General features: G+C 47.2%; 1 protein-coding gene across 2 annotated transcripts in view; it reads right to left on the bottom strand.

Moving 5' to 3' along the window:
• The window catches only part of KAZN (kazrin, periplakin interacting protein), a 1,011,261-nt gene extending 995,818 nt beyond the window's left edge, over nucleotides 1-15,443 (bottom strand). For both annotated transcript variants that reach the window (XR_007190621.2, XM_026519796.4), the window contains exon 1: nucleotides 14,569-15,443. Coding sequence is in view for 1 of the 2 variants with exons in the window: in XM_026519796.4 (XP_026375581.4) it covers nucleotides 14,569-14,689 (121 nt within the window). In the remaining variant the exon portion in view is untranslated. The remainder of the gene's footprint in view (nucleotides 1-14,568) is intronic.
• Between the last annotated feature and the right edge of the window lie 11,257 nt (nucleotides 15,444-26,700).

Genomic DNA, 26,700 nt, shown 5'->3' with positions numbered 1-26,700 from the left:
TTTTTCTTTCTGGTCTTAAAAAGCACGTGTTTATTTTATGTTCTCCTCCAGCCCAGGCAAGTCCTTAGCCGCTCCGTCGTTATGCTGTCTGGGGTGAGTGTCGGTCCCACAACCACGGATTTCTGCACACACAAATTCTGCAACTCAGCATCCCAGCTCGGAGCCCGTTTTATCACTTGAGAGGTTTATGACCCTTGAAAGTGAAGGGCAGGCCCCACAATTCTTTAGTAGACTCAGGGACGAGATCATCGGAAAGGGATCTTGTGCCGTGCTGGGCTCATTTATCAGTGGTCAAGAAAAGCAGCAAAGGCTCTGCTGGCTGCCTTCTGGCCTCAACACGGCTCCGGGGTTCTAATCCCAAGTGCCAGTGGCCACAAAGGAACTTTTGTTTAAATCAGGGACAACCAGGGTGGTACCACCTGACAAACTGGATTTTTAATGCACACTCGGTACTCAGGGGGATGAGCGATTTCAGCCAGAGCTTTCTTAGCCACAGTGTCATCAGGCCGGAGAGCTAAACTGGGGCCCACAGCAATGGGCTTTGTGCAAGAAAGCATGAGTGCCTTTGACACCCTCCGACTTTCTCATGACCTTTTTCTTTACCCTCAAAGGCAAGTGGCTAGTCCTTCATGCTAGAGCAGGCAAGAGGGTCTTTCTAGGCCCTGAGACAACATGCTGATCAGGCCCTGTGATTCACTGGCAGGCCAGCCTTCTGAACTACCCACGTTACAGGCTCCCCGATGGACCTAAAAATAAACTGTCTTCACATAAAACAAAGTCTTGGAATTCAGTTTCAAGCAGAAAAATCGACCAGCTGCTAAAATGTGGCCGGGGCTGTCTGCAATCCAAATTATTCAATTTCTGCAGGCCATCTGAGAACAAAGGCTCTCTCCCTGCTCTTCTGTTACTTCTCTTACTGCTAATCCATCCTATAAATTTCTGTATGGGTATCACTTCCCTCAGATCCCAGGGATTCTCTTCGAGACTCTGGCTAAGGATGAGCTTATTCTCTTCTTCTCTACGAACTTCACGATCTTCAATCTCCCCCAGCTTGGGCATGAGAATCACCAACTAAGTCAAAAACTGTTGCAGGTGGAGACTTTACTCCCAACTCCCTTCAGAAACTTCTCACCAGGGGACTGAGCTTTCGCCAGACTAATTTGGCTTCATGCTTCCCAGAAAATAATTTGAAACTGGGTGAGGACAGCAGAAAGTTGGTTTGTCTGTGGAAGGGATTCTGGACAAGGAGGTATTGTCAATGGCTCCAAGGGCTGTTGACCTTTACAGTATCCTCCCAGAGAGGAGTGCTTGGATCTGACAGCAACAGGGACACAGGTGATGACAGCCCAGGTCATTCCAAGAGCCCCCCCCACACACATACACCCTGAGACACACCCCTCAGAAGTCTTGCCCTGTCCTGCCAATCTTTCTGCCATGACTGAGCCTGGAGCCCTGGGCTGGGGTCTTCTCTGCCAGTCTTACTGGTTTACCACTAAATTTAGATCCTAGACCCCATCCTACCAAGCTCCTGGCATAGCTCCTAGGGGGTTTCACCAGGGGTCACTCAAGCTCAATGTGAAGAAACATTGCCAGTTGATCCTAATACTGGTAGGAGAGACACAAAGCACATTTCCAGCCTTCAGTGGAACTCTGGACCTGAAAGGGGTGCCCTGTGGTTCTAGAAAGTTCCACTTCATGGTGGAGATGACCTTGACAGGGGGGAGAAAGGGGGAATTCCAGATGTAAAAACACTTTCCATCAAGGTTCCAGACACTGAGGATGGGGACACTATGCCAAGGGAGGGAGGAACAAAAACCACCCATGGGGGACATTTCTTCCCTCTGAGGTAACAGAGCCAGGAAGCCACAACTGACTACTCCATATTATTACCTAAGGGCACAGGCTGTTTCACTTTGCAATGGCCTTCACACAAGCTGCTGAGTTTCAGTTTCCAAAGAGTCACAACATAATTCCCGGTCAGTCTGTCTATCCCTAGGAATGGGAAGGATTTTCAGGAATGCATTCTGTCTCTCCTATGATTGGGACCAATGGCTGCAGAAGAGTCCTACTCCACAGAATGGTCAGTTCTTGCCCTGCCCCTGCTCTGGCTTTGGTGATGCCTGACTGGCGTAGAGTGAGCTCCCAAGATACTCCTGGGCCAACATCTGGCCCCGAAGCAAAGGGAATAATGAGCAGACTCAAGGTCTATTACTGGCTGTCGGAATGGAAGATGCTAAGGGTCAGGTGGGAGAAGAAACCAAGATCAGTTACACACACGTGAAAGCCAAGAGGCAAAGTCAGGAATGGGCCAAAGTAACCAAAATCTAGAAAGAGATGAGCCAGGGGAACTAGGGCCAGTCCCACCATTCCAGACAGCAGTGTCCTGTTAGCACGAGATAAGGCCAGCATTTTGCCCCACAGGGTTTTAGCAATGCCCCTTCCTGGCGCGAGTCAGCACCTACGCCTCACATCTTCACCCTCTGGCCCTCTGAGCAGCAGCCTGCCATGTGGGTTTTGCATTTCTCTCTCCAGTCTTGAGATTCTTTGGTGTATTTCTCCTCCCGGGAATATGGTAGATGGGGGGGAAGGGGAAGCCACACAACATTTGGAAATACAATGGGCATCCCTATAAATAAAAAGCTGAGCTCTCAGAGTTAGGGAAATCTGTGAGAGGCGTGGCTCCTCCAAAAGATCTCTAGAATTTGTAAATGTGACATTGTTTGGGAAAAGGGTCTCTACAGACGTGAGGATGTCAAGAATCTTGAGATAAGAGATTATTCTTGACTATCCAAGTGGTCTCTAAACACAATCACAAGTGTCCTTATAAGAGAGGGACAGAGGGAGGACACACACAGAAGAGAAGGAGCAATGTAACCACAAGGCAGTTAATGGAGGGATGTGGCCCCAGGGAAGGAACACCAACAGCCGTGGGAGCTGGAAGGGGCAAAGAACAGATTCTCCCCTGGCGTCTGCAGGGAGCGCAGCCCTGCAACACCTCGATTTCAGTCCAGTGACATTGCTTTCAGACTTCTGGCCTCCAGAACAGTGAGAAACAGACGCGAGTTGTTTTCAACCAAGTTTATGGTAATTTGCTACAGCAGCCAAGGGAAACTAACATACCCACAAAACAAACGAACAAAGAAACACAATATTGAAAACCAGAGTGATTGCACACACTCACACCCAGGCAGCTCAGAAGCATTTGCTGATCTTATAAAATGGGTGCTGGAGTTTTACTGGCTTATGGGGCAGGTAAAAAGATCTTAGGTTATGCTGGATAGAGTTAGAACAACACTTCACACACGCATATGGGCACGCACACACGCTCCAGCTGCCTGAGAGGGCTTCGCCTTCAAGAAAAGAGGGGAGTAGGATAAGGGTCATGTGCACAAGCAAGAGGTAATAGGCTCTGAGTCCTGGATTGAGCGGGGGAAGAGACCCATCTTCCTTAGTAGCTCGGTACCCCAAGCCTGCCCTCAAATGGGTCTGGGTTCAAATATATACTTCCTGGAGCTTGAGGAAATCCCGGGCTCAGAAATTCACGTTGCCCACGGCGATGGCATCGCACAGATAAAACCCTAAACAGGAGCTCAAAATCCAAACTTACAAAGCCCTTGGGGTAATAAGCTATCCTGGCCATGAGTCAACAGAAAAACAGAACTGGATCCAGAAATGCCTGAAATGGATTCTAAAACTCCTTTCTCAGATAACTGTGATTCTCAATGATTAAGCAGCTTAAATCAAAGATCAAGATCAAGACAGACAGCAGATTACTTTAAAAAGAAAAAGAATACCTGTAAGATTAAAAATGACTTAAACAGAACTTCTAGAGGTTTAATATTTTAAAGATATTAAATGAAAAACCTGATCACCTGAGTTCAGCTGAAGATCAGACACAGCCGGCAAGAAAATTAATAGACCCAAAGGTAGTTTTTAAAGTCACTGTCCAGTATGCAGCAGAAAGACAAAGATGGAGAATATGAAACACAATCCAGTGAGAAGTCCAAGGCAGCTCACAAAGGAGGCAACGGAAAGAATGGGAGAGAGTCAGTATTCAGAGAAATTAACTGGCTTAACATTTTCAGAACTGAGACACCAATCCTCAGACCTGAGAAGCTCAAAGCCCAAACAGGCCACATGACATTAGATCCACTCCCAGACACACTCTAGTGAAACGACAAAGCTTCTAAGATAAAGGTTTTAAAAGCAAATCCACAGAAAAGGCAGATTGCCTCCAGAGAAATGACTTCAAGAGAAACAGACGCTGATAGCAACAATGGAAGACAGGAATATCCTACCCAAATGCTGAGAGAAAAATAAGCCGACCTAGAAATCTCTATCCTGCAGATCTCATTCAGTAACACTGCCCAAAAGAAACTAAAAATTTTGGAGACCCTTCTATGGAGTCCCTTCTGTGGCTGGCCCCAGTCTCCACTGCAGACTAGTCCCAACCATTTATGAACTTCTCAGGTGTCACTGGCATGTTCTCTAGAATCCAACTCTTCATACTCTGGATCTCCGCCTTCAGTAGTCGCTGCACAACTGGCCACAGGGTGTCACCGCTGAAAGTGGGACGGTTCTCTTCCTATTTCCTTTTTTACCTGTCTCAGCGCTGTGGACTTCCTCCATGGTGATGAAGGTGCATGCTGGCTTCCAACATCTCGGGCACGGCCCAGCTCTGCCTCCCACCTCCCCATCCTCTGCTCTTCTGGCCAAACCAAAGTCTAGTCCTTCTACATAGCCTTTTGGACGACTGCCTCAGTCAGACTGCCGATCAGGTGGTGGGCCCTGCCATGTTCCCCCCCAGGCCTTGCTGTTTTCCCACAGCTCTCTGGGTCTCCGGCAGCCCCAAGAGGCTGTCCACCTGTTTCTTCTGAGCACTTCCTACCCTCCTGTGACCCTGGTGCTCCTGGCTGCAGCTGTAGTCTCCCCAGGGACAGAGAGGGACCCACTACATAAATTCCTTCTTCAATTCACTTCTCACCTAGGAATCAAGGCCAAGACTCTGGCCTGTCCGAGTAGCCAGGAGCACTTGTCTCTCAGACCAGTTTGCGAGCCCTGTAAATCCCTCCCAAGAACTGGTTCTCTCCCTAAGCGACATCACCCCTCCAATTCCCTGGACGGGGAGGGATGGAAACCACCTCCTCACTTCTGCCTTTCCCTCGTCCCCAAACCAGTCCTCTCTTCATGTGTCCTGACTGGTCCCCACTACAGGTAACTGCTAATGACTTTGAGAAAATCACCGAGGAGATTTTGAGTTTCAAGAGTTCCTAAGATGCAAGTGGAGCCCGGTGTGAGCACCTGGCTGCCCTCGTGCTGTGTCTTCTTCCTGAGATGGAAGCCAGGCGGACTGATAGTCGCTCTCGCGTCTGAGGCCGGAGCTCCTTCCTAGCAATGGCAACACTAGGCCCCGTAGGTAAGAACAAAGGAAAACACAGGCACCAGGGAGGATGGCTAACATTGACAACCAACAGAAGCACATTTACCCTTCCAGGAAAAGCCCAGACTACGTCTGCCTCATCTAGCTTATGCCTTAGGAGGACAGAGGAGATCGGAACTGGTCAGAGGAGCTGATGTCCAAAAGAAAGACACTGTGTGAGACTGTAACAGACCAGAAAGGGTTTATTCATCAAGGTCTAAATGTCACCACCACAAAAGGTGGGGGTGGGGATGACGTGGGAATTCTAGTACCTCCCATTTCCACATCCTTACAGCAGGACTCTTCGCATCCCCTACTCCAAACATCGCATTGTCAGTGTTCAGTCCTCAGGGAGCCCTCTGTGCTCCAGGGTTCCCCAGTGACCCACATGGAAAGCCTCCCGCTTCTTTCTTGCCTCGTGATACCCACAGTGGGCAGGGCTTCTCTCACGCGCCAGCCACTTCAGAGGGGGACCGTCACAGAGGACTGTGCTTTTCCTTCAGATTTTTTTAAACCTACAACTGCCCCACTTCCTCCAGGAAGAGATTGGAGGAAACTTGTCTGGATGAGAGCTTCGCCCTTGGTTTGCATGGTCATCTGGCAGAGGGCTTGGAAATGATGAGGAGAATCAGCTCATGAGTTTTTCAGAAGCTGGTTCGTCTATACAGAGCCTCGTGAGAACAGCCCCCGTGAAGCTGATCAAGTAAACGTGTCCAAGAACAAGAGTCTAAAGCCGACTATACCTTGGGCACGAATAAGTGCCTGCAGGGCTCACTCCTTGGTGGGCTCTTGGTACGACCTAGGCCAGTTTCCAGGAAGAAGCCCAGCAGTCCCTTAGTCCCAGCACTTCCTGAAGAGAGAACCGAGGGTGAAGTGGGGTCTCTCACCTGTTCTCCCAGACACAGGCCATTTTCCTTCTTATTTAGCAATACCCACTAACTCACAAAATCAAAGCTGTCCCCCTTGCCCTTCAGAGAACAGAGAGCCAGCTCTGTTCTTGACCACCCAGGGCTTCTTGGGGACGGTGCACTAATGGTCTGGCTCAGACCTCCCACTTCATGGCGGCACCCACCTCCCCATTCCGGAATGGCCACAGCCCTGAATCAAAAAATGCAACGCCTTGGCGCCTCAGGATTACATCCCTTCTATTTGTTCCCATTCCCCAGCTGCTGCCAAGTCTTCTCCATGACTAAGATGAGGGAGAAAACTCCAACCACTCAAGTAAAGCACACTTACTGCAATGCCAAATGGTAGGACAGCTCACAAACGAGCACTCTGAAGGCCCAGGGCCCGGTCTAGCACCCAGTCCAGCAAGACCACATTTGTTGTATAAGGGGATGTGGACGAGAGCTGAGGTTCAGGACTCAGCCTAAACGCTTTTATTTTATTCAAGGCAAGGGAACAGGAGACCGGAAAGTGGGAATACCACTGAGGCTGGAAGCAACCCGAAAACTGGAAATGAGTGACCTGTTAAGAAGAGCTGAGGGCTTAAACCAAACATTGTAAATGGGTAGCCCACAGGCTAGACACAGCTGTCCCAGTCTGACCTTCCAGAATTCAAAATCTTGCATTTGGTGACACCCATTCAAAAACTGGGAGATTCTATAGGAAGACCAGGACTCTAGGGTTCTCCTAGAGAATAAGATCTGGCAACATCAACAACCCCCCTAGTCATTCCGAGAACTGGCGTCCAGTTCACCCGACCTTTCTAACCCCGGCTCCAAACCAAATATTCACTACTTCCGTTGACTGTCTCTTAACCTTCAACTACTTCCTCCAAGATCAGATGCTCCACGTTTTAAGTAACACTTGAATTTATTTATTTAGCTGCCCCTTATTAAGGCTGACCGTCTAATTTATCACGTAAGGGGGGACATGCTTGTGAATGAAGGCAGGTGCTGTAGTAATTAACTGGAAGACTGACATGAACCAGGCCTGTCCTAGGTAAGCCAGGTCCAATGAGGACCTTCTTTAAATACCCTTTTGTGATTTGTGGATGGCAATTTTCACACATCTGGTGATTCCTGGCCTTGCGGATGACAAATGTTGACTTTGAGGAATTTTTTTAACCACAATGATTAGCCAAGGGAAAAAAGGAGGAACTTTTTGCTGGTCAGAAAGACAAGACCACAAGGAATGTTTTAATTCCTGGCATTACTAAACTCTGTCTCACCAGGCAAGATAGTGATGACGTGTTGGGGCACCTGGGTGGCACAGTCGTTAAGCGTCTGCCTTCGGCTCAGGGCGTGATCCCGGCGTTGTGGGATCGAGCCCCACATCAGGCTCCTCCGCTAGGAGCCTGCTTCTTCCTCTCCCACTCCCCCTGCTTGTGTTCCCTCTCTCGCTGGCTGTCTCTGTCAAATAAATAAATAAAATCTTTAAAAAAAAAAAAAAAAGATAGTGATGATGTGTTAATGAGGAACAGTAATAATGACAGTTATGAACAGAATGTCCTCCCAAAATTCACATGTTGGACTCCTAGTCCCCCCCCGTGATGGTACTTGGAGGCAGGGCCTTTGGGAGGTGCTGAGGTCATGAGGGTGGAGCCCTCGCTGTGGGATGAGTGCCCTTGGAAGAAGAGACAGGAGAGTTTGCTTCTTTCTCCGCTCCCCACTGTGGGAGTTACAATAAGAAGGCAGCCATCTACACACCACGGAGTGAGCCCTCACCAGATACCAGGCCTGCTCATACCCTGATCTCAGACTTCCCAGCCTCCAGAACTGTGAGAAATACAGGTCTTTGTTTAAGGCGCCAGTCTATTGTATCCTGTGATAGCTGCCCGAACTAATTAAAACAGACTGCAAATGTTTATATATAATGTATTCTGTGGCAGGCACTATGATAAACATGTCACTCATATTAGCTCATTGTCAGATCCACCACAACCCTGTGAAGTAGGTAAACCACTATTTCCTTTTTACAGAGGAGGAATCTGTGGCCCAGAGAGGTTAAGCTACTTGTCCAAGGTCACACAGCTAGTGAACAGCAGAACTGGGATTTGAACCAAGCAGTAGAGTTCTTAAGTCCATACTGCCAACCAAATGGCCCTGCCTCTGACACACAGGTCTCTGGAGAATGCAGTCAACAAGAGACCGGCTGCTGCTTCTAATGTAAGGACCTATGGGAAGACCGGGCTGCTCACAAGCCAGGGCTCCTGCGCACACAACTTATTTCCACTGTGAGAAGCACCCAACATGTCCCTGTTGCTTTCCCCTCAAACACACACCACCGGTGGGACTTTCTGAGATCAAGACATGACACAGGGGGTGTCACTGACAGTAGCCGCATCCTAAGGAGGTCACCGGGATGCTGAGAAAACCCCACGTGGGGGCTGAGGGTGGGAGATTAGGTCGGGGAGGAGATGCTGAAGAGGGCAACGGGCAGCTGGTGCCCACCACATCGTCCTTCGCACCAGCAAGTAGGCCTCTTTTCCTTCAAGAGCCCGGAGTGCAGAGTACTCTGTCTGATCAGCCCAAAGGACCACTGGGATCAGCTGTTCTCCCCACTGCCCTGACTCCACAAGCTAACTCGCGCGCTGGGAGGAACTAGTCTTGAGAAAGAGAATGAACACAACGGCAAGCCTGCTTTGCCAGGTTCCTCTCACACCACCGTACTGTGCTACCAGCCTCTCACAAGATCGACAGCTAGCCTGGAAAAGGATGAACACTTTGGCCGTGATCTTACTGATAAGGACGACAGCACTGCCAAAGCCACACGAGGTCTGGAGGATGCAAAGACAGCCATGATGATAGTTCCTGACCTCGGGGTGCCCAGAGCCTAATACAGAAGGCGCCGACGAACAGAAGTCACATCACGACACAACACATTGTGAATAACTGTGGAAACTCAAGACGAAGGTCATGCCCCCTTCAAGCCACAATCTCCTGGAGGGTGGACACTGTCTCCAATAACTGCTGTTATGGCAGAGGCCACGTCCATTCAGCAAATGTTTGCTCGTCGGCCTAGGTGTTCACCATCTGGAGATGGATTCCTGAAAAGCTGGGGAATTTGACAGAGTCCGGGCAGAAGAACAGGAGTAAGTAGAAACTTTGGATGTAGATGGCTTGAATTTGAATCCTGGCCCAACCACTGACTAGTGAAGAGAGACACTTCAATTTATGGGCCTCAGTCTCCTCATCTATAAAGTAGGGATGACGTCCACCGCCTTACAAGGATGTGACGAGGAGGAAATGAGGTAACACGTAAGCACTTAGCATAATGACCAGCACGGAATAAGCACCTGATCAAGGGTCAGCTGTGGTTATACTCAACTGCCAACAGCCAGTACAGTAATTCCTGGTCTAGAAGGTCAAAACATGCTGTTCCCATTGCAGAAACAGCCAGGCAGGGAACAGGTCCTAGACAGCCATCTCCTGGGGATCTAAAAGGAGACCTTAAAACCATGTTCCCATTCCCATAGATGGAAATACAGGAAACAGGGCTCTTCGCTCTGCTCATCTTCGTCTGTTTCACTGTTGCAAAAGCGCCCAATGTGCTCAGCTCACAGCAGATGGCATAACTCCTAGTTCTCTCCTCTCCTGGTTATAAATATGGCAAGTGGCTTCCAAATACACATAGACTGTACGTTCAGATAAATCTCTACATGGTTCAAAAGGCAGGAAGGGGGGTTCCTCTGGCAGCCTTCAGAAGGAACGAGGTAATAAAGTCAAAAGATGACCAGACCTTGGCTCCAGGCATCCGCCTGACTTATGAGACAGACAGACAGACAGACAGAGAGACATGGCTTGCATACACTGGAGTTTCCACACGGCACAGAGCTGGAACCGATCCTTAAGTAACGGTGCAGACGGGGAACTTGTGGCTTCTGAGTGGCAACCAGGAGGGCTGCAGGAGAACAGCAGTCCAGGTGTGGAAGCCCGTGCGCCTTCCTGCTCCCTCGGCTCCTCCACCCTCCCCCTGGAGCTGGGCTTGATGTCATGCAACAGCAGCAGGATATATTGGACAGAGTGACCTCAGTCATTCTGGTCAAGCAGAACAGCCCTGCAGAAACACTTGCCGCCCAAATAAGATGGGATGGAAATGGACCTAGAGTGACACAGGGGAGGCTCTGCATGTCCGAGCCTGGTACCACAGATGAAGCCCCACGAGCCACGGCCCACAGACTGTCAGGCCCAGGGCTCAGTCAAGAGCCTGCAGCAGAGACACAGCCAAACACCAGGTCAGAGGGTCTCCCCCATCCAACACTTTGGGGACCAAGGAGGAGATGGGCAAGTGGAGTTACTCAGCTACACTGAGACCAACAGGACACCAGCTTGAGTCTGCTCTGCCCATTCCCTTGGATTTCCTCCCAGGATCCTCTGTCAAGTGCTAGAGACAGCCAGAAACCAGCGATGCAGAATACAGCTGAGGTCCCCAGTGGCCTGCCTGGGAGTGTGGCCCTCAGCTCCCACCTGAAGGAAGTCAGGCAAGAGGAATGAAAAGTGGCAGCCTCCAAGCTAACTCCTCTCCTACATTTCTGGGCTACAGCAGGGCCCAGAGGAAAGGAGAGAAATTTGGGGTGGAGGTTAGAAACAGAAGGGAACTTGTAGGCCTGCCTTCCGGAAGTGGGTGGAGGACCCTGGAGGGGGATGAGGGTGAATAACAGCACCAAAGCCAACAAAAGAGCCAGAATGCCACGCTCTCCACTTCCTTAAGAAAGACAAGACAGGTTTGTTTGTTTCTTTCTTTCTTTCTTTGTTTCTTTAAACACCCTTTGCAGAAGCTGCAGGACTGCCTTTTTTGAGCACAGGTTTTGGGGTCGGTCTGGCTGGGATTTAAGTCCCAAGGCTGCCAACATCTAAACTCACTCATGAAAGTAGGAAAGGCACCATCTGCCTGCAGGTTGACCTTGAAGAAGAGGCAGGCAGGAGCTCATCCAGCACAGGTGGTATGGATCTGGGAACACAGTGGGAACTATTCTTACTAGAGCTTTCGGACCTACTCTAAATGCTCCCTGCTGAAAGCAATGCCTACCGTGCATGGTGAAGCAGGGTGGGGGTGTCGGAGGAGGAATAAGAAAACCAAGGCACCACAGAGTATCAAAGGTCCCAGCAAGGAAGCACAGCTTGAGCCCTTCCACGCTGTCCCACACAAGTTCTACCTACCCCCCATTCTGTGCTACACATGTTGGTCTAGGGCAGGGATCAGCACTCCTTATTCTGCAAAGGGCAAGATAGCAAATATTTTCATCTTTATGGGCCACATCGTCTTCATAACAGTTACTCAACTCCACTGTCATAGCACAAAAGCAGCCACAGATAAAATGAACATGAATGGATGTGGGTGTGTACCAATAAAACTTTATTTACAAAAACAAGTAGTGGGCCAAATCTGGTGCCAGGGTCATAGTTTGCCAATTCCTGGTCTAGGGTCTGGGGGTTCATCAAGTTCACACAGCCAGCAAACAGCCAGCTCAAAGAAGCTGAACGGGGACTAACTGAGAAAGAATGTCATACTCTTTCCATGGCTCCACCAGACTTTCACAATCCTGCTACCATGAACTCCATCAGAGTTCTCATTGGCCCACCCATGCCCAATTACACCCTTGCTGCCAGGGTTCTACTGCTGCCCCCCCAAGTTTAATGGGCCCTTTTATACTCCTCCCCCATCTCCACCCCACTAAGCATCCTTGACTGCTCCATCTCTGAAGAATCAACTTCTTCTAAGACCTAGGATACTGACAGACACAAGAGATTAAGCCAAGTCATCAATGGGACCACATGCTTTAGCGGTTAAAGGTACAGGCTTAGGCGTCTGCCCGGAGTTCACCTTCCCCTTTTGCTACTTCCTAGTGGGATGAACATGGGCATGCAGACAACCTGAGTGTTTCCCTTGCCTGTAGAAATTGTTCAGGATTTTTGAAAATTAACATAACTTATGTAAGACTTATAGGAAGGATTGTTCAAAAATGGAATGGTTAAAGAGTCACGTTGTGTAGAACTCTTTCCCTCAATATGTTTTACATGCGCCAAGGAGATCATCCTGTCCTTGAGGAAGATCGTCTCCTTCTGACTTACTCTTCTGATTCTGTAGTTCTGGAAACCGTGCAGAGAAGGCACCTAGTAGGTGCTCAGTGAAGCCTGCTGACTGAGGGCTGCATCTTACTGGGGAACAGACGTGACAGACATGGCGGTGAGCCCCTGGAGCCGTGAGGTCATTTCTCGCACACGGAAGATCTCATTTGTGATGCCAACGGACCCCCAGATGGCTGGCTAGAGAGGGGTCCACATTTTCTCTCCACCCCTTTCACCTCCTGATTGAGTGAGCTCTTCTGACTTAGCTTTTTGGCTCTTACTCCTGTTCGCATGTCTTCAGAGAGAGCATTCCCCCTCGAGACGGCTGGTCGTTATTATTCCGTGTTGCACTGCTTCCTTGACATAAAGTGTTTTGTTTAAAAAAAAAAAAAAAGACAACGACGACAGAGGATTTCACAGCCTGATTTAGGCCTGGGTGCCTCCAAAAACTTAGAGAATAAAGCCACAAGGGACAGCACCGAGGCACTTTGGAAATCCAATCTGCCTTCTCATAGTAACTTCAGAAGTGTAGAAAGGTGTGTGAAACCTTGGTCCATCCAAGCTCCCACGGCCTCCTTCCCATGTGGAAGTAGAGGCACCAAACCCACTGTGGACCAAATAATCAACAGACGCATGAAGTGGGAGATTCTCAACCTTCTGAACAAGCCAGGGTCAAAGTGCATGTGGAGAGGAGGGTATGCAGTGCTTCGATCCCCTCGAACTCAAGGCAGCTGTGCTACTCTCTGCAATCAGAGGTGCCCCGACTGGCCTATGGAAGGATGTGTGTCCAGCATCCCCCGCATCCTCTAGAAACATTAATAAATACTTGCCACTCAGTGCCAGCAGTTTAAGGCTTTCTACATACCAACTTAAACTCTGCAAGGACCCCATGAAGTACATGTGGTATCCCCATTACACAGATGAAGAAACTGAGAGACAGAGAAGTCACCTGCCTGGGGTCATGCAGCCTGTAGCAGGTAAAGTCAGGACACCTGGTGGTCTAGTTCCAGAGCCCTCACTCACCCACCCCACGGGCTGCCAGCCTGTGCAGACACATTCCATCCCCAGACACCAGCTCATTTGTTTTCTCCAGTGTGCTGGGATTTCAGAACCCCCGGAACGGAAGGTCTGGATGGATCAGGCTGCCGGGAGTCCAGTTCTTGTTTCACAGCTAGAGACGGATGGCCCAGGGAAAGGGATGGGGTCTGCCATCGTCAAAGTCATGCAACCACCTCATGAAATTCAGCATCTGACACACTGACACAGGCCCCCAGACTCCTAATACAGTGCTCTTCTCATCGCCTTCCTGTCTCACAGCCGAAATGCACAATTAACGCCTGAACACCCACAGAAGCTTTGGAGCGCACGTGGTCCTTCTCCCAACAGGAATGAACTCAGGGAGCAGGGACCCGGGCTGACATGAGGCCACCTGGAATCCTGCGCGACTCCAGCAGAATCGGAAGCCCCTACGAAGCAGTGGTCTGCGGGCTCCGGCCCTGTGACCATTTGCACCCAGCCGTGCACCCTCACCTGGTTTTCTTTGTGCCCGATAAACATCCAAGCAAGATGGCTGTCAGACAGTAAGGCTGCAGCCCACCCCAAGTCTCCCTTCCACAGAACACATGAGCCTGCGGAAGACAAAGTCAGGGGCAAAGAGCAATGGGGTCTCCTCGCAGCACAGCCAAGGGCTGGGAGAGGCTGCAGGACAGACACGATCGTGAGCATCTAAGTTCCTCCAACACCGGCTGGAGAGGCCCTGCTCGCACGCCTCCCTCGGCAGCACAGAGAGGCAAGCTGACAGAAGACGACCAGTCTGGGACTGGTCCCCCAAAAACGACCACAGCCACCACGTCATCAGATCCCTCCTGACGCACCCGCCCTCATCCTCCACGTAGCCACAGAGAAAAGACATGACAAGACAAATGGGGCCCTCACTGCCCGTGCCCCGGTGGCACGTTCAGTCTGGTGACATGTCCTAAAAACTTTAAAGTGAATATGCCAGGCAATCACATCACTGGCTAGTTGAATCTCACATTCCAAATTACATCCAGGGAGAGACATGGCAGACAGACACAGGGGCCTCCGCCTCCAGGGCCCCTGGCTAGCGCCCCGCTTCCCACGCGATGCCCTTCCTACCTGCTTCCATGAGCTGGCACTGCTGACCAAAGACGTGGGAGAAGGTGACTGGGCCTGTGGCAGAACTGGATGGTGCCAGCGTGGATTCCATGGCTCTCCTGGGGTCTCTGGTGTTGGTCATGTGGCGGCGTCCAGACCCTTCAGAGTGTCTGAGCAAAGGACGTCACTGGCCCAGGAACCGTCGGTCTGAGGCTACTTGCCACTTCCAAGATGTCCCTGCTCCCAAAGTTTATAATGCTTCTTCCTCTTACCACTCCTTGCAGTTTTCCTCAGACACCAAGCAAGTGAAAAATGAAACCCCCTGTGGTTCGGCAGATCTTGCACACTCCCAGAGTTAGACGCACAGGGAAATCGAAGTTTTACCCAACAGAGTCCTTTCCTCTAGTCTGGGAGGGACAACTGGGACGAGGTCCCCCTCTGCCTTCCTAGGAGTCACCCGCAAGGGGCAGAGTCTGTGATGCAGCTCCTCTGGTGGCCTCCGGGCTGGAGAGCTCAGGCCCCAGCAGGTCCCCGCCAGCTGCTGGAAAAGCGCTACCTGCTCCTTCCAGGGAGGAGGGCAGGGAGCGAGGCTGCCCGGGCGCCACGGAGAACTGGCTTCACAGGCCCTCAGCTCCCGCAACCCAGGCCCTGCGGTCTGCCCTCCCAGAGAGCCGCAGGCGGCGTCTGCGTGCCCCTGGGCGGCCGGATGCAGACGGGGAGCGCGGGGAGCGCTCGAGCGGCGGCGGGCGGGCGCAGCGGGGGCACTCTGCAGCTCGGCAGCGAGGCGTCCCTGGCTCATCCTTCACTCCCGGTGCCTTTCCCTTGCGGCGTCCTCCTCGCAGAGCTGTGGGGAGGAAAGCAAGACATGGTTAAGGAGCCCCTGCTCTGACCTACTGCAGCGGGGGGGGGGGGGGGGGGCTGCCCACACCACCACCCCTTCTCCGTGATGCAAAAGGGACGGTACTTGGGAAATATTCTGGATGCAGAGGGAAGTGCTAACTCAGCCCAGCAGGCTCCCGGCTGCTGTAACCTCTTCATGCCCACAGCCCAGGAAGTGCCAGACACAGGAGAGGAGAATGCCAAAAATAAAATCCGAAGATCAAGAAGAGAAGAGATGGCAAATGCCACACGTCCCCCATGGCACTCTGGTGACAGGGACATGGTCTGGGAGCTTCACCATCAACCCTGACCCCTTCTGGGCACAGATCAATCAACCTGCTCCACCCCAAAGGGACCGTTCCCCTGGGACAGGGGGAGGGGAAGGAGGAATACCGTCCACGGGATTATAACAGCTGTGGCAGTGGGTGCTGTGGCTCTATTTTGACATCCCATCTGCTGATCGCAAAGGTGCTAACTTGAGAGAGAGAGAAAGAGGGAGAGACACCGCATCTTCTCCAGCCAGCTTGTTGGATACTTTTGTTGGGGATGTGGCTGCAGTGTTGGCAGGACGCTGGCGGCACTGCGTCCACCAGCAGAGAGAACAGGGAAATGGCACAGCGGCAGGCAGAGCACCCACGACGACTTGGGCTGCAAAGCCATTTGCCTCTTCAGTGTTCACGATACAGAGAGTAAAGTTCCAACTGACGTGCGGGCCAGAAAGGCTCTCCAACAGAAGCTTTTCCACTGGAGCTCCCGGCCAGCACGTCGCACAGCTCAGTGATGTTCAGACGGCTGGCTGGGATGGTCAAGGCGAGGCACAGGAAGCCCTGACAAACTTCCAAGAGTTAAACGAAGTCGACTTCATGTTCACGCGCTGAGGTAGCCTGGATGCCCGAGGAGGCCTTTCCTTGCAGGGCAGAGGCTCTTCTCCAGGCCGTGACGTTACAGAACATCAGAGACCATTCCCTCTGATGACCGAGGCACGCAATCAAGGAGGAGACCAGACTTCTTGAGAACTGCAGAAACCCCTCGCGGGCTGGGAGCTGGATTAGCTCCCCACGCCCTGGCAGCTCCACGGGCTTTAATGCATCCTACCTATAAAGTACTACGCTGCCCCGACGAAAAATCCCAGGTGGGCTGTGGGGAGCAGGCATGCACAGGAGGAGCAGCGAGGATGGTTAGGGCAGTGAAAATTCTCTGTATAATGTTCTAAGAATGGATACGTGTCATTATACACTTGTCTAAACCCAGAGAGTTACAACAGCAAGCGTGAAGCCTCGCGCCAACTATGGACTTCGGCTGAGAACAATGTGTCTCTGAGGGTTCATCAGCTGAAACAAATGTCCCACTCTGGTGGGGGATGCTGACTACGGGGGAGGCTGGGCACGAGGGGGTCTATGGGAAATCTCTGTACCTTCCTCTTAATTTTGTTGTGAAACTAAAACTGCTCTAAAAAAAATTACCTTTAAAAAAAAATCCAAGGTAAACCTTTACACATTAATTCAACCTGTAGATGTCTTTGGCTTAGAAAACCCTGGGTTCTTTTCCTCCCTTCTCTGCGCACCTAGCCTGCGGCTGCTCCCTGCTCCCTGGTGCTCCATATAGGAAATCTACCACATCTCACTCACTCTCTAGCAGGAGACACCTGAGTTGCCTCCAGCGTCCTGAGACTGTAAACAACACAGTAATGATGCCACCTAATGGCCAGTCATCAATATGTCACCCAAGTCTGGACATGGAGAACAAATTGGTAATTACACCAGGATAAATGATTATCAACGGGCAGGGACTGGTTCACACCCTCCCCAGGGCTGCACGCGGGGCCCCACTTTCTCACAGCTTTACCAATAACCACTGTTGGCAAAAATGAGGAAGCCGGGCAACCTAACAGGTATAAAGTCATAGATCATCCTTTTGATTTGCTTTCCTTAATTACTAGGAAGCTGAGCACTCCTTGGAAAGCCTATTAACACTGAGGCTTCCCCTTCAGGAAATTTCCTGTTCACAGCCTCTACCCCGCTTTTCCAGCCATTTTCTCGTTTCTGACTTTCGTGCTGGTTCCCTTGACCTTGCCAGCTATTCATTAGACCTTGCCAATATCTCCCCCCGTCAGTCATGTGACTGATAACTTTGTGCATGGTATCTTTTCTTGGCAAGAAATATTTCAATTTAATGTAGTCAGATTCATGGCTTCTTGGACTTACAGTCTGTTCTGAGGGTCTTGCTTAAAACCTCCTTCCCCAAGGCGGCAAAGTCAGCCTCCTTTATAGCTTTACCTTTCACACAAAGGCCCTGTCTATCTGGAGCCTACTTTTATATCTGGTATTAAGTAGGGTCCAGCTTTGTCTTTCTTGAGACTGTGAACCAGTTTTCCCAAAACCATCTTTTCCCAACCTGTCCTTTCCCCATCGTGACCTCACTATTATCTGACGAGTTCCCACACCCATGGATCTCTTCCTGAGCTCTCTCCTGTTCTGCTAGTTCCCCCCACACTGCTGTCAATGGTAACATTTTAGAGTCAGTGGGCCAACATTTTAAAAAGCCCAGATTTCCAATTTTTCAAGACATGTCAGATTTGATGGTGCTGCGTCTGTCTGTCTTGCTCGTAAGCGGCCGGAGCAGCAGACACCCCTTTCTGTGGGATGCATGCCTTCCCGTTACACCAAACCTAGTCTGCACTCACTTACGATACAAGCTCGTTTCTCCTAGAGATGTGGTTCAGGTATTAAAAAACACCTCCAAAGGGACACCTGGGGGGCTCTGCTGGTTAAGCATCTGCCTTTGGCTCAGGTCCCCAGGGTCCTGGGATCGAGCCCCACATCAGGCTCCTTGCTCAGTGGGAAGCCTGCTTCTCCCTCCCCCTGCTGCTTCCCCTGCTTGTGCGCATGCTCTCTGACAAATAAATAAACACACCTTTAAAATAAATAATAAATAAATAAATAAATAAATAAATAAATAAATAAAAACACCTCCAAAGGCAAAGGTCAAAAGAAAACCACATTAGAGAAAAACTTTACTGCCTCTCGGGGCTTCTGTTACATCTGAGCTAATCAAGATCATTTATTAATTATCTGTTTGATACCTGACACGATGCTAGCCACAGGTAGATGGCGTAGAGGCTGGGCATGGAAAGGGGTGGAGGGGAGAAATGAGGAAAGAGTGAGAGAAGAAACACACAGTCTGTACAGACATGATAAACACGGAGAATGATGAATCGAAGCAGAAAAACATACGACACTATGAACTGTAGATCATGAAAGGTCTTGCCATTCCAGTATAGGTGAGGGTTAGCACCTTCAGGGAAACCTTTAAGGGGGGGCACTATGTCAACTGGATGTGAGAACAGAAGTCGGCTTTGCATCAGTAGAAGGAAAAGACTGGGCTGGGACGAGGGGTTGGCACAAACAAGTCATGTGGACAATGCTCGTTTAAATGCTGTTATACCGAAAAGTTTCCAAAGGCCACTTAGGGCTCTTTAGATTAGGAAAGATACAAATTCGCTCTACTTCGAATCAATGGTCATATCTGCATTTTAAAAATCTCCCCTGGTACCTTTTCAGGCTTTAAACTGATCTGCCCCAGAGGGCTCCCTTGACTTTGCTGAGACTCACACTCCCAGAGGAGTTAAAAATCAATTCTCTGACTGATCAGGCTCAACCCATCAGCTGTTATCACCCACGGCTCCCAAAAGGCGCAGATTACCATGGCCGGGCATCACAGACAGGTAGAGGCAAAGTGAAGAACAATTTAGGAAAATGGGACCTGAACTCAGAGCAACTTGTTCAACTTGTTTTATGATGCTTCATGTCTCATAGCAAAAGACCATTCAGCAGAGGCTGTTCCCTGCCATGAGCCATGCCATGAGCTCCATGGACACTCTTACTTAATAACAGATACTAACATTCCCCCTTCCCAGCTGAGGAAACCTGCACTTAGGGATATTCAGGTGCTTTGCCCGAGGTTATACAGTCGTGAACAGGTGATCCCCAGGATAAGCAGTTCTACTGGGTCTCTGCTTTGTGGTTATTACTGACTTCACTGAGAAGTTGTGTTGCTGGTGTGCAGTCCACAGAGTTCTCAATGTTGACTCAAGGTTCCAAGCAAGGCACAATCAATGTCATTTTTACAAAATGTCTCAAAAGTTTTCGTGGCACAGAATTCAAATACCATACAACTTACCTATTTGAAGTGTGCAATTTAATGGATTTAAGTGTATGCACGAATATGTACAAACATCAGCACAATATTAGAACATACTCATCCCCTCAAGAAGAAACCCATACACTTTATCTATCAACCCCTAAACGCCCACCCCCTTCAACTAAGTAACCATGAATCACTGTCTCTATAAACGTCCCTACTCTGGACTTTCACACGAATTGAATCTTAGAACACTTGTTATACGATCATGTCTTGATGCAGTACTAGGCACTAAATTATCCTAGTAACCTTAAAGGTGGCAAAGGCAAAAATAGTACTTGGCTCAAAAGGAGCTTAATTAAATATCTAAACAGACTCATTTAGAAAGGGTAAGCTTTTCTTTCGCTGCAGAAGTCACTGATCAGTAAATCTAGACCACGCTCCTTTTATTCTATCACAACTAAACCTATAGAAGTAAGCATAATGTTCCTCTGGAGGAATGGGACTTCAATTCAGTCTCATCAATCCCAGGTCTTAAATCATTTCTCTAATTTCATACACACTTTCTAGCACTGAATCAAAAATAACCAGCTATCTACTTTCCTTCCCTCCTGAGTAATTCAATTCAATCCAAAAGAGGGGACAAGATAGATAAAAATCCATGCCTGAGGTTGGGGGTGCTTGGGCCCAATGCTGTCAGAACACAAGCAAGATGAGGGAGCATCTGTAAGGTAAGGAGGGAAGGCAGGGGGGTCAGAGCCCAAAAAAGGCAAGGAAGGCATCCACACGGGTGGTATAGATATAGGTATAGATATGCAAACATCCACAAATATATGTATTATCTAATATATAAGTATATATACAAAGAAATAAATCCAGATTTAGATGTGTGTGTACATGTATAGTATGTCAGTACATAGACCCTACTATATTCCCTAATTCTGTCCCCTGGGAGTGCCCAGAAGCTGTGACACCCAGTAGCAATGAGATCTCATAGGTTCTAAATACCACTCTTCCTTAAAAGGAAACAGAGCTGGTTGATTCCAAGGCTGAGATGAGGAAAACGCAACACTTGATGTCTTGATCAGCCAGAAAGTATAGAAATGCTCAAAGATGGATGGAGACATTCCAAAAAACACACAGAAAGCCAGCTTAAAGAGGGTCCCACTGGCCAAATCAAGGATAATTTGAGCATAAAAATGATAATAATGTATTTAACTCATTAAATAGAAACCTATGAATCCATATGGATGGATGGATGGACGAATACATAATACATGCATATATACATACATAAATAATGCATAAGTAGATCAGAGAAAGCTCTTTATAGCAGAATGCCAACCAATAAATGTATTCTAAATAATGTAACTGGAAAATTGCCATTTGACAGCCATCTGAAGTTATAAATCAGGCAAGAAACATCAATGAGTGCCAAAACTGTAGATGAAACTTTGATGAGGAACAGTAGACTTAATGTCTCAAACTATGTCCCTATAAAATATTTATTAATTGCAAAGTGAAAAGGGAGTGACTTTACAGCGGGGAAACCCAATGAAGACACTCTCTTAATCAAGTGACCCAAGTTAACATCACTAGTAACAGAATAACCAAGTCATGTACCACTGAACAGGGTGATAAGACAAACTCAGCAGCACATCTCTGCAACGTCCCTAGCAAAGATCAATTATATGAATCTAATCATGAGGCAATCAGAGAAGTCCACACTGAGGAACATCCTGTAAAATAACTCTTCTGTAATCTTCAAAAGTGGCAAGGTCATTAACCCTTAAGAAAAATCTCAAAAAGGATTCCAGATCAAAAGTAACTCAAGAGGCAGGGAAACCAAATGCAACCTGTGATCCCGAACTGGTCCAGTAAAACCTGACTGGAGTCTATGGGTTATATTGTAATGATGGATCGGTGTTAATTCCTTGAGTGTGATGGTTGCACTGTGGCTGAAGAGGAGAATGTCCCTGGTGTGCAGGAAATGCGCCCTAAAATATTTGGGAGTGATGGAGCATCATGTCTACAACATACTCTCAAATGGTATGTGAGGGGAAAGTTAATTGTACTATTCTTGCAGTTTTTCTGTAGGTTTAAGGAAAAACAACCACACCCACAAAAAAGACAGCATGATCAAAACATAAGAGAAAGCATCAAGATAAGACAATCACAGGTAATCCAGATAACTCTAATCTCAGATGCAGACGACAACACGTTTGCTTAAGATGATCAAGGAAACAGGAGAAGGTAAAGAATTTTGGCAGCGAAATGGAAAGTATAAAAAGTCACCTAATTGAAAAAGTAAGTAGCCAAATTGATATTAGACACAGGTAGAAAGAATTCACGAGCTGGAAAAACAGAAGAAAGTCAGAATGAAGCACAGAGAAGAATGAGACAGAGCAATTCAGTGGAAAGGTCAAATGGGTATAACTGTCATCCTGGAAAGAAAGAAAAGAGAAAATGGGGTAGAAGCACTATCAGAAGAGATCACGGATATATTTTAGAAAAACTAAGATTTGAGAAGCTCGATGAACCCTAAGCAGGATAAATAAAGAGAAAATAACACCTAGAGAGATCACAGTAACATACTGAAAACCAGCAACAGAGAAAGTCTTAAAAGCAGCTGGCGGCAGGGTGAGGAGAGAACAGATTACTTTTTTTTTAATAATAATAATTTTTTATTATATTATGTTAGTCACCATACAGTATATCCTTAGTTTTTGATGTAGAGTTCCATGATTCATTACTTGCGTATAACACCCAGTGCACCATGCAATACGTGCCCTCCTTAATACCCATCACCGGCCTATCCCATTCCCCCACCTCCCACCCCTCTGAAGCCCTCAGTTTGTTTCCCAGAGTCCATAGTCTCTCATGGTTCATTCCCCCCTACTGTTTACCCCCCCTTCATTCTTGACTTCTAAAGTGCATCAGAGACAGACACATGCCATCAACACAAACTAAGGAAACCAGAAGTTACTCGGATGATGTCCTCCAAGTGCTGAAAGAAAATAATTGTCTTGTAGAATTCTACACCCAGTGAAAATATCCTCCAAGAATGAAAATGAAATCAAGACATCTTCAGACTAAATAAATCTGGGAAAACTGATCACCAGCAGACCCAATCAAAATTATACTAAAGGGAGTTTCTCCAGGGAGAAGAGAAGTCACCCCAGATGAGAGCTTGGAGCTATAGGAAGGAACAAAGAGAAGTGAAGGCTAGTTGTAGCTAAATCTAAATTAGATAAAAATTAATATTAACATGTAATATTAATGTATAATCATACACATTTATAGTTATTAGTGGTTAAGATTATCTAATAATATATCAGTAATGTACTATAGTGTTTAAAGTACACATAGAAATAAAATATAAGACCAAAATTGTGTAGAAATGGAGAGAGGGTAAATGGAATTAGAATGTTCTGAGATCCTTGCATTGTCCAGGAAAACACAAGAGTGTTAGTGTATACTAGACCTTGATAAGACAACAATGCATGTTGGGATCTCTAGTGTAACCACACAGAGTCCAGGAAAAGGGTATATGATTACCAGATTAATAGAGGGGGACAATGAATATCAAAATAAGCAGTCCAAAAGATGTCAGGAGAGAAGAGGCAACCAAAAAGAAAGCTGGCCTACCTCCATTATTATCAGACAGAAGAAAAGCAGCTTTAGCAACCACAAATATCCTTCCTAATAACAAAATGATCAATTCTAGAAGGCTCAAAACAGAAGACCAAAAAAAAAAAAAAATGGATAAACTATCTGGAAAAATAAGCCCACGAGTGAAAAATAGAAAAACTAAACAAAAAAAGCAGAAAATATTGACAAATGGAACATAATTAACATATGGACCAATGGGCACAGATTATTGAGTTCAACAACTGCCAAATATACATTTTTAATGTAGAACATTACAAAAATTGTCCCTATGCCAGACTTTAATTCAAGTTTCAAAGAAATGTCAAAAGAAATAAAAAGAACCTTCCTTCAACTGATGAAGAGTACATACTTTAAAAGCCCATAGAGAGAGGGATGAATAGACAGAGCACAGAGGGGCTTTAAGGCAATGAAAAGACCCTATATGACACTATAATGATGGATAATATCATTATAAAGCTCTCCAAACCCATGGAATGTGCAACACCAAGAATGCACCCTAATGGAAACCATGGACTCTTGGTGTAATGATGTGTCAGCATAGGTTCATCGATTTTAACAAACGTACTACTCTGATGGGAGTATTGATAATGGTGGAGGCTATACATGTGAGGGACCAGAAGGATTATGGAAAATTTCTGTACCTTCCTCTCAATTTTTCTGTGAACCCGTAACTGCTCTAAAAAAATAAAGCCTATTTAAAAAAACTAATCTAACCAGTCTCCTCCCAGCCAGGATAGGGACAGAAATAGCCAAATACATAAAAAGGCAACATAACAAACTAAGAACAAAAAGAACCCCGCAGAAAGACATAATTCATAATGGTAAAATATTGAAAGCTCCCCCCTAAAATCAGGACTGAGATAAAAATGACCACTATCATCACTTCTATTCAGCATTATACTGGAAGTTTAAAAAAAAATTGAATTGGAGGTTTGAAATAAAATAAAATTGTCCCTATTTGCACATGACATGACTGTTGTAGGGAAATCCAAAAAGAAAAGCCCACAGATAAATCATTAGAATAAATTCAGCAAGGCTGTTAGATATAAGGTATATATAAAACAAATTCTATTTCTGTACATAAAACAGAAAATAAAAAATTTTAAATATAATAGCACTGAAACATATCAAATAACTAGGACTAAATCTAATGAAAAATACTCAACACCACTCTAGAGAAAACTCTAAAAGATGGAGAGAAAGTCACCTAAACAAATGAAGAAATGCACCATTAGGCCATAGATTCAGTGATCCAATGTTGTAAAATGTTCAATTCTCCCCACATTGATTTAAGAGTTAATCCTATTAAATTTTGAACAGATTTTCTATGAAAACTGACAAAATGATTCTAAAATTTAATTGGAAAGGCAAAGGGCCAAAATCTCTTGAAGACCATCAAAAAATGGGAAGACTTGCTCTACCAAGTTATCCAGATTTTTAAGCTTCAGTAATTAAGAGAGTATGGTATTGACCCAAGGATACACAAATGGACTGAGAGACAAGAGTAGAGGGTCCAGAAGGTGACTCACCACAGCAGAGCAACATAGATCCTCAGTGGTCCTCAACTGGAAATCCATATGGGAAAAGAAAAGTAAAATTTGACCCCAACCTCACACCATATTCAAAAATCAATTATTAGATGGATTATAGATTCCAATGGGAAATTAAAACAAAATTGTTTGGAATGCCTGGGTCGCTCAATTAGTTGAAGGTCCAACTCTTGATTTTGGCTTGGGTCATGACCACAGGGTGGTGAAATCAAGCCCCTAGCCCGGCTCCATGCTCAGCAGGGAGTCTGTTTGTCCCTCTGCCCCCCTCCAACCAATGCTCACACTCTCTCTCCTTCTCTCTCACTCTCCCAAATACATCTTTTAAGAAAAAGAAAACAAAACAGCTTGATGATAATTAAGAATATCTTTATGAACTTGGGGTGAGCAATGGTTTCTTAAATAAGACTCAAAAAGTGCTAACTATAAAGAAAAAGATTGATAATTAGACATGAAAGTCAAGAACTGAACCCACTCGGTGGCTTGTCTTTCCACTCTCTTAATAGTGACTCTTGACAAAGGGAAGAAATTTGCATCACCGATAGCCAAGAAAAGATCCCTACTCTCATTACAGAAAGAACTCCCTCAAATCAGTAAGACGTGTAAAAACTCAATTAAAACACAGACAAGAGACTCAGACAAGCACTTCATGAAAGAGGTTATTTAAAATGGGAAAGGCAAATTAAAATCACCATGAAATAACTATCCCACACCCACCAGAAGAGCCAAAATTTAAGATTGACAATTCCGAGTGTCGGCAAAGGCGTAGAGCAGCAGGGTCTCTCACACACTATTGGTGGAAGCGTGAGGTTGTGCAAACGCTTTGGAAAACTGTCTGACATATTAAAGTTGACCTTCCCCCCTGCTCTCTGACCTAGAAATTCTACCCCTGGGTAGACACCTAACAGAATGCATGCCACATATTACCAGAACGTTCACAGAGGCATCCATTCCTCAGAACAGCCCCAAACTGCAAACAACCCAAATTTTTCTCAACAGCCATACAAGATAAATGTGTATATTCCATACACTCAGGAATGGAAGGGAACAAACAAAATGAAAGATGAAAGTTGAAAGGGAAAGGTTTCAAGGATGAACTACATGGAAGAGTCCATCTAGTTAGTCTTGTGGAACTTCATGTAATCATTGGTATAAGGGGTCAGGACACCGGCCATCTTTAGGGAGAAGGGGGTCATTAGAAGGATCCCAGAGGACACCTGGGGGCTTGCAACGTTCTCTCAACACAGGAGCTCCACCATGGGCTCCGTGCTGTTGTACTTCAAGAAAAGTCACTTTTGAAGGTCCAAATGGATACACACCAAACTTAGCTCTCAGCCTCAAGCAACAGGACAAGCGAGGGGACTTCCGTTTTTCCCTCCCATTATTTAGAACAAAGTTGTACAGCTGGACTTTTTAAGCTAATTAAACATCAAGTTGGGGCAATATATTAGCTTTCACTGGGAAAGTTTTCTATTCCCCAACCACTGTTACTGGAAAAGAGCTTAACATCTGCAGAGCTGTTAAATGAGAGCAAACACGACTTTATCTTAGTGCTGTCTAACCCTTCCCCTCATTCCGCTTCGGCTTTTCCTGAGTACGATAAAAACACTGATATCCGATAAAAACGCCAATATCGGTTCCTAAGATGTCTTTCTACCTTGTTTTTGTAACAGTCCCCGGCATGGCCGGCCCCCCAACCGTGGATGAATGGGCAGTCTGAGATTCTGCGGATTCTGCCCCAGGGAGGATTTCTCCAAGGAGCTGGTCAGGAGCTGCACCGTCAAGGCGGGCTTAGTTTTCTCAGTTCTGTATCACCACGGTGCTCACGTCATTTATTGCCTAAACCGGGGCACTGGAAGGTGAAAGGAAGCGCTATTAACAATTATATTGGTATGTCAGGCATAAACCACGACCA

This window comes from Ursus arctos, unplaced genomic scaffold, assembly GCF_023065955.2.
Source record: "Ursus arctos isolate Adak ecotype North America unplaced genomic scaffold, UrsArc2.0 scaffold_32, whole genome shotgun sequence".
NCBI lineage: Eukaryota > Metazoa > Chordata > Mammalia > Carnivora > Ursidae > Ursus > Ursus arctos.
Note: the sequence above shows the minus strand (reverse complement) of the source record. Positions and strands in the feature narration are given on the sequence as shown.